A 16280-nucleotide genomic window follows, 5' to 3' on the forward strand; every position below is an offset into this window, starting at 1 on the left:
CACGGTGAGTCACAACAAAGTGAGACCCGAAATCAAAAAAAAAAAACAAATAAACAAACACCAAGAGTATCATAGAACCAAGAAGTAAGCTAGTTTTTCACTGTAATAATGTATGATTCTACTCATGTCTTAGTTACTTCTCTCTCATTGTTGAGACAAAATACCTGACACCTGTAAGTTAAGGGAGGAAAGGTTTATTTGGCTTATGGTTCACAGAGGTTTCAGTCCATAGTGGCACATGAGTTCATGGCGGGTAGGGTAGCAAAGTAACAAAGTGTCTTAACATCATCTTTTTGCTTTTATTCAGACTACTTAGGGTGGATAGAACCTTAATGCTACTACCCTTGAGTGTAGCATCGCACTAGAAATTAGTCCCAGTGTCACACACTCTAGATCCCCCCACCTCTGAAAAGCCCCACCTATAACCACATGAGGCTTTGGGGCACATCTAGACACAAGCCATAACAATTTGATATGAGGGAAAGCTGGGAAAGAAAGTTCAGGACTGGGGATTTAGATCAGCGGTGCTGCTGCCTATCTTGCACATGTAAGGTCCTGAGCTCGATCCCCGACACCCTCCATCCCCCCAAAGTTCAGACACATAGAAAATGTGCAAATGTAAAAGGTAAGTTGGCAGTGTTTGCTTAGCTTGTGTTGTGATAAACACACAGCATTTCATTGGCAGTTTAAAAATACTGCATGCCTTTATTTGGAGGAGCAGATTGTTTAACACTTGTTTGTATATACAGTATATGTATATAGAAATGTAAAAATGTGTGTATTGTATTTGGCAGTCTGTGTGTTCTTTCTCTTTCCATTGTAGATATGAGTATCATTGGGCAGATGGAACAAACATAAAGAAACCTATTAAGTGTTCTGCACCGAAGTATATTGATTACCTGATGACTTGGGTCCAGGATCAGTTGGATGATGAGACATTATTTCCATCAAAAATTGGTATAATGATTATTATTATTTTTTTTTGGTACCGGGGATCAAACTCGGGTCCTTGCGAGGCAGGCCACTGAACCGCTGAGCTAAATCCCCGGCCCTAAAAATTGGTATAATTATTTTACGTAATTAGAATCCATCATGTTTTATCTGATTTCTGGAGCTCTGACTTTTCCCTCCCTCTCTAGTTGGAGAACTCTACAAGGCTGTGTTGTTATGTGTATGTTATAATTTCCAAGCAAGGCACAAAGTTTGTTAACCCAATCATAAAATAAGCAGGCTCTCTTGTGTAAATTGTTTTTCTCATCTTTTATTTTTATTTTATTTATTATTAATTTTTTTTTGGTGCCAGGGATCAAACTTAGGACCTTGCTCTTGCGAGGCAGACAGCGGAACCACTGAGCTAAATCCCTCACAGTTTTATTTTTATTTTATTTCATTTCTCATCTTTTAATGTTTTAAAATGCATATTAGTTGAAAGAATAGGTTTATTAGAAAATATATTATCTACCTCTTTTGACTTAAGCATTTATTTATTTATTTATTGGGTGGTGTTTTTTGTTTTGTTTTGTTTTGTTTTGTTTTTTTGAGACAGGGTCTCACTATGTAGTTGAAACTGACCTGGAGCTCACTGTGTAGCCCAGGCTGGTCTCGAACTCGTAGCGATCCTCCTGCATCAGCCTCCTGAGTGCTGGGATTACAGGCATGTGCCACCCCACCCAGCGATTTAAGCATTTTATTTGCTGTTTTCATGATTCTCCTGAGTAAAATATTACTGGATTTTTTTGTTTAAGAATTGTGAAGATCAAGTTAACCCTTTCAGTAGAAGGTTCTAGATAGAGATTTGTTCCTATTTCAGAATCACACTAGGTTTGTGTACCTTTCAAAATAGTTCTGATCTAGCCTGGTATGGTGGTGCACGCCTGTAGTCTAGCACTCAGGAGGCTGAGACAGGAGGATCACTGTGAGTTCAAGACGAGCCTGGGCTACATAGTGAGTTCCAGGTCAGTCTCAATCAACTACATAGTGAGACCCTGTCTCAAAAAAAAAAAAAAAAGTTCTGATCTTATGCACTTAAGAATGTCCCATATTTTTTATACCAAGTTTATTATAAACACTGCGATAATAAGCCTACCTATATTTTTAAATGATAAAAGATGAGTGATCTAAGACAATAACAAAATCTTATAGAAAAAGAGAATAGATATTAAGTAGGCAGTTAATGATAGCACCATGTAATATTTAGCTCTTGAGGAAGAAGTTTATATGGATTGTATCTAGTTTTATATTTGTGGCAGAGAGAGTTTTGATTTTATAACCCACAAAATGAATCTTATTTTGAGGGCCAGGGATTTAGCTCAGTGGTACCACACCTGCCTGGCAAGTACAAGGTCCTGAGTTTGATCTCCAGTACCCTTCCAAAAAAAGAAAAGAAAGATTTGAGGGGTTGGTTTGTAAGATTGAATAACTTTTTTTTTAATATATATACTTGTAAGGGGAGACTTTTCAAGTAGAAATTGTTCACATCTAGACAGTTCATATGTTCTTACCTTCTCAAACTTATTACAACCATTTTCTGAAAAAAAGTTAAGAATTTGCTCTTCTATTATTAGGACAATTTTTTATTACATTTTATTCTTTCAGTTTTTGAAGGGTGTGGTAGAGAAGACAGCAATATGAAGTGTTTTAAACATAAAAATATGTTAACCATTTTTGGAACTTTTATAATAAAAACTATTTTTCAAGACTGTCTTATACGTATATAAAACAGTTTTATTAGAATCATTATGCTCACCTTATCTCATTTCTCTCTATATATTTTAATTTTTTGTTTTGAACCAATTTCAGACATTTAGAAAATTTGCAAGAATCCTACAAAGATTTATAGATTCTTCATGTAGATTATTTTACTTTTTCCTCCCCCATTCCCATATTCATTAATTTTCCTGAGAAATAAGTTACTTCTAATTCATTACCCAGAAGTAATTTAATGTGTATTTCCTTAGAAAGTCAGAGTATAACTGCCAAAATGAGGAAATTAACACCAATATACTATTCTCTAATCTGTGGATCTTATTGAGGTGTTTCAGGATTTGCATATATTCTTTAATAGCAAAAGAAAATCTTTGATTTTTTTTTTCCTGTTGTTATCTCCCTTTTGTCGTCTTTAGTCTAAAATATGTGTACTGCAGACTTTTTTGGTCTTTCATGAAATAGATATTTTTGAAAAGTACACATTACTTTATAGAATATGCTTTCATTTTGGTTTGTCTTTTGATTCCTTGTGACCTGTATTTTTATTTTTGTTTTTTTGGTACTGGGGATCGAACTTGGGACCTTGCACTTGTGAGACAGGCGGCAGAACCACTGAGCTAAGTCCCCGGCCCTGTGACCTGTATTTTATAATGATCAGTAGGCAGTGTTAAGACATTAAAAACAGTACTAATATTAGGCTGTTATGTCAGTTTGGGTCATTTAGCCTGTTTAATAAAGAATGTCTTTTTAATTTTTAAAAATGTTATCATGGATCTTTAAGGTATATAACATGTTGTAAGAGATACTAATAGAGATATTTCATAAAATGGTTATTGTAATGAAGCAAGTTAACATATCCATTATTTCAGAATAACCTATCATTCTTCCTTAGTGGCAAGAGCACCTATATACATTTAATTAAAAATCACTATATAATGCATTATTTTAACTATAGTGTTCATGTTGTACGTTAGATCTTTAGACTTTCTCATCCTGAGTATTTGCTACTTTATATCATTTGACATCTCATATTCCTCTTGCCACCTCTGATAACTACAGTTTTATTCTATTTAATATTTTTTCCCCAATGTAAGTAAGATTGTGCAAAATTTTTCTTTTTGTGCCTGGCTTACACTTAGCATAATGTTTACCAAGTCCATACATGTTGTGATACAAGGCAAAATTTCTGCCTTTGTAACACTGAATGAATATTTTTGTGTGAATGTGGATCTCACAAGTCCTTATCCATTCATTTGTTGTCGGACACCTAGGTTGTTTCCATGTTATGGCAATTGTGAATAATGCTGCAGTGAACATATGAGGTCAGATATCTAAGATAGAGTGTTTTAATTTCCTTTGGATATGTACTACTAAGAAATGTGATTGTACAGTCATGTGGTAATTCTGTTTTTAATTTCTTTAGGACCCTCCATACTGTTTTCCAAAATGGTTTACCAGTCTACATTCCCAACAACAATGTACAAGGACACTTTTTTTCTCCACAGGGATTATATATTTTCTAGTTTTATATCTGTTTAAGGCTGTAAAAATGCTGTATTTCACTAAATAAGGAGCCTAATTGATCAGTGATTGCAGCTAACTTAGGGACCAGTATAAACCTGAGTAGTAATGAAATTATTTAGAAAAAGTCCGAAGTATTTTACAAGCATTTTAAACCGAACTCAACATGATGCATTACTGTGCAGCCATATTTGTATTAAGGCTTGATGCCAGGAAGTTCATTTCATTTTAGTAAAGTAGTAGTATGTTAGGGATACAACAGGCTCTATTAAAGAGTAATTCTTAATCCACAGAAACCAGAGTTATTTTCATTATATCTTGAGATCTTCTGAAAGGTATAACAGATATATAAAGTAGTAATTCATAAATACCACTTCTTTTTGGCCTTGTCTTATCAATTTATGTTGCTGTTTGATGTTAATAATAAAATCATAGTACTTTGTTCTCTTGATTAATAGAGAGTATTATCTCTTTAATAGGTGTTCCATTCCCAAAGAACTTCATGTCTGTGGCAAAAACTATACTCAAACGTCTCTTTAGGGTTTATGCTCACATTTATCATCAACATTTTGACCCTGTGATCCAACTTCAGGAGGAAGCACATCTCAATACATCTTTCAAGCACTTTATATTTTTTGTCCAGGTAAGTTGGATTAAGTCTTTACTGCTTGATGCAGTGGTGTCGAACCTATGGTATGCATGTTACTTGTTTTTAAGGCAAAAGATGGTGATGTGTGAGTTGTTTTTTCTAAGCTAAAACTTCAGTATTCAGGTTTAATTACAGTGCTGGCAAGCCAGGCGTCGTGGCGCACACCTTTAATCCCAGCACTCTTGGGTTGCTGAGACAGGAGGATTGCTGTGAGTTCGAGACCAGCCTGGGCTACATAGTGAGTTCCAGGTCAGTCTCAACTACATAGTGAGACCCTGTCTCAACCCCCCCACCCCCCAAAAAATTACAGTTTGCAATGAATGGATTTTAGGTTGCAGTTTGGGTGCTCATCTCTAAAAGGTTTGCCATCATTGGCTCAGTGTATATCTTTACCTTCAGAGCTCTATGACAAAGACTGTACATACTGTCAGGATAGAACTTGGCATTTTATCTGCATCTCCTGTGCTTTCTAGGGTGAGAAAGAGTAGCATTTTGTTTCTGAGTTTCATTAGTCCCTAGATTGATGGCAAGCAAGTCTAAAATGGTTCTGTGTAGTCTTGCTTTGTGTTTACTTCAGTTACCAGGCTGTGTGGAGGACTAAGGAACCTCAGTAATTGGGTAGATATGGAGATGAACTTGATCTCATGAGCACTTTAGTACTCATTCCATTCTCTTTCATCTTCCATTTGTATCTGTCCTGGACATTTTGAATATTGCACCTATTTTGTTCCCCTTCTTTTTAATACCACATTTTAAGTAGTTTTAAGTGTGATGGAAGAAAAAGTCAGAGTGTATTTCTGTTCTAGGGGTCCATTAATCTTTGATCTAACTTGCCATATTATGTTTAGACCTCAAAGAACTGGCCTTAAAGATGTAGACTAAGATTAGTGAGAATATTCTTACCTAATTCTCTAATTAGGGAATAAGCAAAAATGTGAAAGTGTTGGAAATGGATGAACTGACCAGTTTGTGTATATACGTATACATATAAGTATGTATGTAAGTTGGTGTAGAGGTTGAGAGTGGGTGGCCAGAAGAAACCCAAGGTTTGAAGTTATGTTGTGTATGTGTATCTGTGGGCATTTGTTTATAAATGCCTTCTTTACTTCCCATCTGAACTAAAAAAAAAAAAGTGTCCCTTTTCCCTCTATACATACTTTTCACACTGAAGGCATATATTTTATATATCACTTTCACCATGAAAACACTTTTTTTCATTGTTTATTGGTATATTTTAGATATATAATATAGTTAGTTACATTCATCATTTGGATCTTGTACCTTTACATGTATCTTGGTTCTCATTTTTTCCCCATTCCCCTGCCCTCCCTTCAACCCCTCCGCCCCTCCCTATTTACAAAGACTTTGTTTCAATTTTTTCCTTTTCTCATATTTTTTTCCTTTTTCTTCTTTCCTTTCCCCTACCTCTCCCACTTTCTCTTTAGACATTTTCTTCCTCTTTCACATTATCTATTACACATTTTCATCCTTATTTACACTTTTAGTTTCTCAGACTAGAGAAACTATTCAGTATTTACATGTGTGCCCTATTTATTTCACTTAAGAGTATGGCCTCAGTATGCATCCATTTAGCCATAAATATTTCTAGTTTCTCATTCTTTATGGCTGAGTAGCACTCCATTTTATATAAAAAATCTTTATCCATTGTCCAGTTGATGGGCGATTGGGTTGTTTCCAAATTTTAGCTATTACAAACTGTGCCACTATAAACATGGGTGTACATATATTGCTATGGTATGATTCTTTTAATTCTTTTGGGAAGATATCCAGCAGAGGAATAGCTGGTAGCAGCCATTCTTTCTCAGGTGAGGTGGAATCTCAGTGTTATTTTCATCTGCATCTCTCCAATGACCAGTGATGTTGAACATTTTTCATCTTTATTTGCTGCTTTGTCTGAGAAATGTCTGTTCATTTCAGATGCCCATTTTTGGATTGGGTCCAAATTTGTTAAGTTCTTTATATATTCTACATAGTAGTCCTTTGTCTGAGGAACAGCTACTAAAATTTTTTTTGACACATTGTAGGTAGTCTCTTAGCCCCGTTGTTGGTTTCTGTTACAGTGCAGAAGCTTTTTAATAGGATGAGATCCCAGTTGTTGATTCTTTGTACTAGTTCCTGTGCTACTGAGGTAATGTTCATAAAGTCTTTTCCTATGTCAGTGTCTTCAAGCATTCTACCTAACTTATCTTCCAGCAAGTTCAGTGTTTATGTTTTAATATTTAGATATTTTATTGATACCGGGGATCAAATTCAGGTCCTTGCACTTGCCAGGCAGACAGTGGGACCACTGAGCTAAATCCCTGGCCAATATTTAGATCTTTAATCCACTTCAATTTTAGTTTTGTGCATGGTGAAAGATAATTCACCTTAAAAACACTTTTTTAGATGTTGTAATTTGCCAAAACTGTTGGGAGAGTTACTTTACCATGATATTTCATCTGTGTGCCCACAGGAACACAAGGAACATCCTAGAATTTGTATCTATGCTGTGGTGTGGGTAGAACATGATTGTAAAGATGAAGTTTTAGTGCTTTAGAAGAGTATATTTTCCCTGTACAAGGCTTAGGTTTACTTTGTTCTCTTGTTGTAGAGTGAGGTATATTTTCTAAGTCCTAGCAAATAGTAAGGGATTGATATATAGCATTTACCATATCTAATCATAATGACATTTCAGGACACTGTGAACTTATTATTAGTTACAGTTATAGTTATTATCACTCTTTGAATCATCCCTTTCCTGGGCCCAGTAACTTAGAAAATCTTGCCCCAGTCCTTCTTTAGTTGCAGGTCCTATAACATACCTATCTAGTAGATCCCTTCTGGGGTATCCTGGGATACCTGAGATCCCAGAATTCTTTGCCTGTGTGGCTCCAAGTGCAGTGCCAGGGTCCTTGAGTCCTTTCTTTGGACGACAGAACACATCTCTGATAGGTATACTCCTAGGCCTGGGGAGTAGCCAGATGACAGGTGTTTTTATAAGGATATGTGGACATTACCCAGATGTATCAACGAGGGTATACATAATTGCTTTCATGAGGCACCCGGAGGTTCCATATAGAACTAGGTGTTAGAAAATCAGGGAGAGCCAGGCGTAGTGGCACACACCTGTGTTCCAGCACTCAGGAGGCTGAGTCAGGAGAATTGCCTTGAGTTCGAGGCCAGCCTACGCTACATAGTGACACCTTGTTTTAAAAAAAGGAAAGTTTCCAGAGGCGTCTCTTTTTGTTACTACTTTGTGTTATAATCTGAGGAATCTTAAGAATTATAAATTTGAATCTGTTTTCCTGATCACTATGAAGGTATATTTTGTCAAGGTAAGACCACAGAAAATTTATTTAAAACATCGGCTTAATGTAAATTTATTACTTTAGTCACTTGATATGTATCCATTTGTGTGTTCTGCCCACACACCACAAATGTATAGGAGTGAGCCTGCTATTTAATGCACCTTAGTGCTTCTGTTCTTATCAAGATGTTTGGCACATGTAATAAATGAATTAAATTGGGAGTTGAGAATCACAAAGGTGAGACTTTATTCTTCTTTTTGGTATTAAGTTGGAACTTCAGAAGCACGGATTAATTGCTGCAGTGAAGGTCAGTGGTAAAGTGTACATCTAGCATGGAAGGCCCTGAATTTAATCCCCAGTACCCTGATGCACAGATTAACCCATCAGTTCTCATTTGTTTTTTGCAGAATTCTGTCATTTGTGCACTCTACTTATTCACGCTGTTCTTGTGCCATATTTTATGAGATCCTACAGATTTATTTATTTATTTTTGGTTTGAGGGATGAAATGCACAGCCTTGTGCTTGTGAGGCAGGTGCAATGCCACTATGCTAAATCCCTGGCCCCTCAGTTATATTTATGTATAATCAAGCTTTTACTCTTCATATAATGCCATAGTTTTCATGATAAGCCACATTTTTTAAATCCCTACTTGGTTGATATGTTTAAATGGTGCCTAGGTTATTTAAAAGAATAAACAGCAACTCCCATGTATTAAATGTTACTTTGTTCCAGGAATTACATAAAATGGTTAACATAATCACATTTAGTCCTTAGTCATGAGGATAGGAATCTTTTTTTAAATAACAAAACCTTTATTGATGCATTTAAAGTATACATGATACCTATCATATGGAATTTGCATCTTTAAAGGGTACATCCCATACATCCCGTCTCTTTTTTCCCACCCCCTCCCTCCTCATGCCCCCTCCCCTCTCTATGTACAAGCTTTGATTCCAATTTTTCCATTTTCACTATTTTTCTTGTCCCTTCCGTTCTGGCTCCCCACTCCCTTGTTCTCATTCCCATTTGAACATTTTCGTCCCATTTCCCAGTATGTATCATACATTTTAGTCCATATGTTCACTTTTAGTTTCTCATCAGAGAAAAAAACAGTGTGGTATTTAAACTTGTGTGTCTGATTTGTTTCACTTAAGAGTATGGTCTCAGGGTCCATGCATTTAGCTATAAATGTCTGAAGCTTATTCTTTATGGCAGAGTAGTGCTACATTGTATAAAAAATACATCTTTTTTATCCATTCGTTTGATAATAGGGGAGAAGATGTAACTCCCAAACCTACTAGATATCCAAAAGGCGAGTTCCTGTTTTCTAAAATTGAAGAATGAATTCTAGAACAATGGAGATTAAGAATAGGAAAAATATAGTGAGAGAAAGAAAGCTTCTAAGAGAGACAGAAGGGAGACCGGAAAGTGAGTTGCCTGTTCACCCCACTTTTCAAAGACACTTTATACAGCAAAGCCATGTGGTGGGGTGGGTACAATGTGGGACAAAACTATTAAGACCTAATGGAAATTTACAAGGTGGGTTGAGGTGGGACAAAACCATGATCAATAAGATTACAAGTACAGTCACCCAGGTAATATTGATTAAATGGGGATCCAATGGGGAAACAAGTCATGTAGCAAGCAAATAAACAAAAAGGAATGAACAAGGATTTTCAGTGGAAAGGAGTGGGTAAGGAATCTTTCTTGGAAGATCTGTGTCCCCCACCCAAGTTATGGATACCTATTTAAAATATCAATCACTGCTGTGTGTCCTACATGGGTGTGATAGTTTCTGTTCTTTTACAATTCTGGCCTTCATTGACTGTCTTGATTGTCCTCCATGTTAGCTTCTTGTCTGTCCTCCATGTTGTCTCCTTCTGAGCTGGCTGTGTCTATCTACCTCCAAAATATCTACTTAACTTACCTATCTGCAATAGGTTGATGGGCATTTGGGCTCTACCCAAGATTTAGCTATTACAAAGTGTGCTCCTGTAACATGGGTGTGCATATATCTCTGTGGTATGATGCTTTTAATTCTTTCAGGAAGATACCAAGAAGAGGAAATATTTGGGTCAAATGAAACCTCTAGTTTTAGTTTTTTGACAATCTCCACACTGATTTCCATAGTGGTTGTATCAGTATACACTCCCAGTGGAGAAGCATTCCTATTTCCCCACAGCCCCTCCAGCATTTGTTGTTATTGATCAATTTTTTTCTTTTTACATTGTGATTGAACTCAGGACCTTGTACTTGCAAGACAAGGAGGGTGCCACTGAGCTAAATCACTGGCCCAGATGTTTTCTTTTTCTTTTTTGAGACAGGGTCTCACTATGTAGTTGAGACTGACCTGGAACTCACTATGAACTCACAGTGATCCTCCTGTCTCAGCCTCCCCAGTGCTGGGATTATAGGCTGCTGGGATCACAGGCATGCATCACCATACCCGGCCCAGCTTGTCTTCTTGATAGCAGCCATTCTTTCTGGAGTGAGATGGAAATCTCAGTGTTGTTTTAATTTGCATTTCAGGAATGACCAGTGTGATAACATATTTTCGTATATTTATTTGCTGTTAAGTCTTAATCTTTTTTGGGGGGGGGTACCAGGCATTGGACTCTGGAAGCAGGCGGTGGCACCACCAAGCTAAATTCCAGGCCCCTTAATCTTAATATTAGATGTAAAAGCAACATCAAGATAGGTTGAGTGGTTTGCATAGGACATAGAGCAAATACTCATTTATTTTTTTTCAACTTTTATTTCAAAAGCTAATTTTCAACAGATGTTAATTGTAATCTGCTGTGGATTGAGAGGTAAATAATGTTTTTGCTATTTCTTTTGTCTTTTTTCTGCATAGGAGTTCAACCTTATTGATAGAAGGGAACTTGCACCACTCCAAGAACTGATTGAAAAGCTCACCTCAAAGGATAGATAAAAGAAGGCAGAGCTATGCAAACTGTTCCTCATATGAAGCTGTGTGGAGTGTGTTTGGGATGTTTATCATATTTTATCTGGTTTTATATTGGGTTTGGGTGTCTTGTTTGGGTTCCCTTTTCTTTATTCTGAATATCTGAAAACATACTCTATTGGTAGAGAAAGCCAAGAACCATTCTCTTCATTTGAAAGGAGTTGATTTTGTCTCAGAGGCTTACAGTATTTTTTTAAAACATGATTTTAGATGAGTTTTTAGTAATACTGTGTGCTGGAAGAAAATGCTGGTGGATGGGATTCTGTGTTGCATAAATCATGGCGCATTGTGAAGTCCCCAAGAGACTTGTTTTTAAGTGCCTTGGCAGGTTTACTTCTGAGATGCAAAGCACAGACAAAACTGAACAGGGCTTGAAACAATATTAAGATTACTATCCAGGGCACTTAACTGGTGCATGCTGTAAAATAATCTATAATAAAAGCCATAGTTTACCTAAATTGGTATTCTCCAGCCTTTACTACATTGAAGAAACATAATTTGTAAAGGTATGCATGTAAAACATTAAAAAATTAGTATTTCTTAATTATTTTTGATATTGACAGTAATATATTCTGTTCAACAAATGCTTAAAGCTCTATATGCAGGTCTTTTTCCATTCTTAGTATCTGTGATATTGAAACTTGAGGATGTTAAAATGTAATATTTATTGCATTTTGGCTTCTTTCTACATGTTAACTGCACTGTGGGTTTTAAACTTCAGGTTATGTATAGGATTGCCATCTTCAGAGGTGATTCTGAACTGTGAGGTTTCTTAGCAATTGCCAAATGAGCCATAAGTCTGCAGAATAACCACTTACTTTGAAGAGTAGAAGAAGAGTGTGTATGGGGAGTTAGGGATGGAATTAAATATGTGGAATTAAATTCTAGAAAGTCTTGTTTTAAAATGCTTGAATAGAATGATAAGATTTTAATCACTTATAAACTGAGTCTTAGAGACTTCCTTTTAGGAATCAACTTCCTTGAGAAGTTAAAAATACATTATTGATTTTTAGGTAAAGACATTAAGCATGGATTTAAGGACCCTATGGAAAACTGATCACTTTTTTAGCATTTCCATTCAGTGAATGGAGCTGGTATTTCCTGTCATTTTAAAATGATATATAGTACCTTCTTTGCATATTATAGGCCCAGTTTGAAGCATGTTGACTTCTGATTTTTCTGTTGTGAAAGGAATCTTTTTTTTTGCAGTGATACCAGACAATGAAAATCTTAAATTAGTAGTTAAAATTTTAGTTGCCTGGACTTTCTAGTGAATTAGTACTACCAATAACAAGTTCAGAAACTTAGTTTTTAAAAAATAAGTAGTAATCTTTTCACTTCAGTTATGTTCTTGAGAAATACCCTTTCAGACTTGCAGTTTCAGTTTTATCATTTTTGATAAATTTGCTTTCTTCAGTTAGATATATGTTCCATTCCTTCACTTAGAAACATGCTTGTAGAATAAAGTGCTTGCTCTGAATAGATTAAAAATGCTTAGTAGAAAAGAAAGTGAGTTTGTTTTTGTCATTAAAAAGTAGACCACTGAGTGATGCAGTTTAATACTTTTACAATTTGTTTTGTTTTGTTTTTTGTTGTTTTGTGTGTGTGTTTTTTTGTTTGTTTGTTTTGTACCAGAGATTGAACTTGGATGCTTGCGCAGGTCCTTGCACTTGGGATGCAGGCACCAGAACCTGTGAGCTAAATCCCTGGCAATACTTTTACAATTTGGATTACTAGCAACTGCCTTTTTCTCCATTTCTTCCTAGCAGTTAATGTACTAAATATCAACAGTAGAATTAACAGGAGAGCCTGACAGAAGCAAGTAAATTGATGCTTACTGGTAATGTTTAATTATACATGGCAACAAAAGCTAGCTGATTTTCTTAAAACAAACCTTTCAGAACACAGAATAGATAATAGTAAACACTGTGGGCTGGTTCAGAAGTAAAATTTGGTGTCATAATTTTTGAGTCCTATCTTTATAAGGAAATGAAACAATTTCCCAACTAGTTTTCCATATCCAATGATTTCCTGTCAGTCTAGTGACAAAAGGATTGCAGTAGCCAAATATAGAAAGTATAAGAAAAATTACTCTTGTTCATTTAACCCTTACATAGTAGTACACTGTAGAAATGGGAAAATATTTCCACAAATTAAAATTTGGTAGTAGGATTTACTTTCCCACTGTAGGCAGACAGGATTTGTTTTTACTTTGCCATAATCTTAGGTGCCTCTTTCTGAATATTCTTTATTCAGTTATTGAGAAGCAAGGAGATGTATATGTAGTAATAAAGAGAAGGGAGACACCTAGCATTGTACATGGTGTTAGGTTGCTGCAAGAAAGGAAACACCAGAGCAGATAAAGAACTGACTTAATAAAGTTGCTTTGCTTTGGTTGGTTTCTACATGTAAGAGTTAAGAAGATGTCCTTTACAAAATAAGGATCAAAGCTTGATTTTGGAGCAGAGCTTGCTTATAAATGTCTATGTAGATTCTTTTCAGATCTCTAATTTATAATAACCAAGAAAATTATTTTCCCCTGTTTTTTATACAGAGTTGTAAAACCCAGGTTTTCTCTTCCTTTTTTGAGTACAGCATCTCATGAAATGTAAAGTAGTAAGTTAACAAGGTATTATCAGCACTCATAACAACTTTGCTCTAATGTTGAATTGACACAAGTTAGAGAAATTATTTTAAATGATGGACTGGTGGTGGTAAAGAAAAATACCAGAAAGAGAGACTTTAAAAATTAGCAGTAGTAGATGGTGCTACTTGTCCTATAAAACCATGGCAGTAGACCAACACTCAATTAAGCATGTATTAGTTGGTGGCTTTGGAGAATAATTTATTAAATTTGCCTCTCTCTGCTTTCTCTGTTAATCATTTGTAAATTCTAAATGGTCAGCATAAAATATACCGGGTAGAAGAAGATATGGTTAAGGTAAAATATATTTCAGACCTTACTGCATGGTTTATCAACATAGATGAAGCACTAAAATCTCTTGTCAGGAAATAAAGATGATGTGTGGATATTTTTATTTTACATAAGTAATCTCTAGACTCCATTTTATGTATTAACATTTTCCCTGCATATGGGAAAATGACAGATTTCTTTTATAGCTTTGTCTACAACCTCTCTGAGAGCTTTTTTTGTTTTATTTTTTTTTTGTTTGTTTTTAAGAGTAGGAAAGAAAACTTCTGTCTTAGAGACAGAAGGGGGACCGGAAAGTGGGTTGCCCACCCACCCCACTTCTCAGAGATGTTTTACACAGCAAAGCCATGTGGTGAGGCAGGTACAAAAGTATAAGATCCAATGGAAAATTACAAGGTGGCCATGAGGTAGGGGCAAAACCATTACCAGCCAATAAGATTACAAGTACAGTCACCCAGGTAATATTGATTAAATGGGGGTCAGTGGGGGAGCAAGTCACATAGCAAGCATGTAAGGATTTTCAGTAAGGGTGGGGGTCAGGGATATTTCTAGGAAAGGCTGGATTAAGACCTTGCCCCCCCCCCAGATTGATACCTATTTAGAATATCAATCACTGCTATTCATCCCCAGGAGAAGCACAAGAATATAGTAGTTTCTCTCCTTTTACAATTCTGGCCTTCAGTGAATGTGTCTTGATTGTCCTCCATACTCTCCTTTTACAATTCTGGCCTTCAGTGAATGTGTCTTGATTGTCCTCCATGATCTGAGAGGTTTTGATAACCACTAAAATGGTAGACTATGAGATGAAAGTATTAAGTTATAGAAAATTATTTTAGAATGGGTATGTCATACCTTAACATCCAAATCAGTTGATCTTCAGAGTAGTTCCCTTGGAAGGACTACTCTTCATAACTATCTTACACATCTTAATGCTTTTAGAATTCCTTTAGAGATGATGCCGTGAGAATCAGCTTGTGACTATGCAGGACAACCATTTCATCATTTTAGTTGCACAAAATATGTTTAGACAGCTTAATATGACCTATCTTAATCATCAAACCAAATCTAATAACTTGGGTGTTGTCTGAGAAGCAAGCCACTAGGGAAATTAAAAAGAATGTGTCATAGCCTCTGAATCTGCAGAAGAGAATGTTTTAAGCATTGTTTGCATCATTGGTCTCCTGGTGTCACTATTTTGGAGTGGACAGATGTGTAGGCTTACTTTAAAAAAAATTTTTTTTAAGGAAAAATTTATTGAAAGATAGCTTCTAAGAGAGAAGAGGGATAAGAAAATGAGTTGCCCACAGTTAAACTTCAAAACAAAACAAAACCCTATTTTTTTTCTCTAGAACTTGTTTTTTAGATTTTAATCCTCTTTTCTGAAAACTTTTGAATTCTGTGACTGTACGATAGTTTTGAGTTAGAAAATATGGAAAATAGACTCAATAGTTAAAATAGTTTTAAGGAAACAGCTTTTACCTCCATCCTTTTTTAAAACATGCTTTTTCTCAAGTGAACAATTTGACTTTAAAACTGGGATTGTTGCTCAAGCAAATTGTGATAATTCCTATATACTAATTATGCTCAGTTTTAAGCCTACAGATCACAAGATACTGAGAATGTTATAACTATTTAACATATCACTTACAACTTTAAAAAGATTGTTTTTCAGAAAGTGTGGGCCAAAAGTTATTTGTGATTTGGAAATGTGACTGCAAATTTTGCAAACTTCTCTTATTTTGAAATTTACCTGGGATTTTTAAAAATATACCAATTCTTACAAAGATCTATACTTTGAGGACTTCCTAAAATAATTTAAATATCAAAGTTTGTCCTAATGTGAAGATTTACTGTAAGAATCACTTTGGTCCAGCTATTATCTTAATTCTATGTGAGATGATAGAAGTACAGGTATCTCAAGATTTAACAGAAGTTTTAACTAACATGTCACAAAATTCTGACTGCAGATGATTTCAATTTTTCAAGCTTTCATAATAATGAGAATTCGTTCTTCTGAAAGTATAAAATGTCCTTTAAGTCTTCCACTTTAAGTTGGATTTTACATTTTCCCAAAAGATAAAATACATATTTAAAACATTGGGTACTGTTTTGTAATTGTAAAGCAAGTTTCTCTTTTTGCGTACCCTTCTATTCTGAACGATAGATAGTAAAATCATTCACCTTTTCCAGCTGTTAT

The 16280-nt window shown here is 35.4% G+C and overlaps 1 protein-coding gene across 1 annotated transcript in view; it reads left to right on the plus strand.

The window, feature by feature from the left end:
• Mob1b (MOB kinase activator 1B) overlaps nt 1-12791 on the plus strand; it is a 22605-nt gene extending 9814 nt beyond the window's left edge. The window contains exons 3-5 of the mRNA XM_010606118.3: nt 824-957; nt 4707-4870; nt 11041-12791. Of these exons, the coding sequence (XP_010604420.1) occupies nt 824-957; nt 4707-4870; nt 11041-11118 (376 nt within the window). The 3' untranslated portion in view covers nt 11119-12791. The remainder of the gene's footprint in view (nt 1-823; nt 958-4706; nt 4871-11040) is intronic.
• The last annotated feature ends 3489 nt before the right edge of the window (nt 12792-16280 follow it).

This window comes from Fukomys damarensis, unplaced genomic scaffold (assembly GCF_012274545.1).
Source record: "Fukomys damarensis isolate Sample0158 unplaced genomic scaffold, DMR_v1.0_HiC HiC_scaffold_35, whole genome shotgun sequence".
Classification (NCBI taxonomy): Eukaryota; Metazoa; Chordata; class Mammalia; order Rodentia; family Bathyergidae; genus Fukomys; species Fukomys damarensis.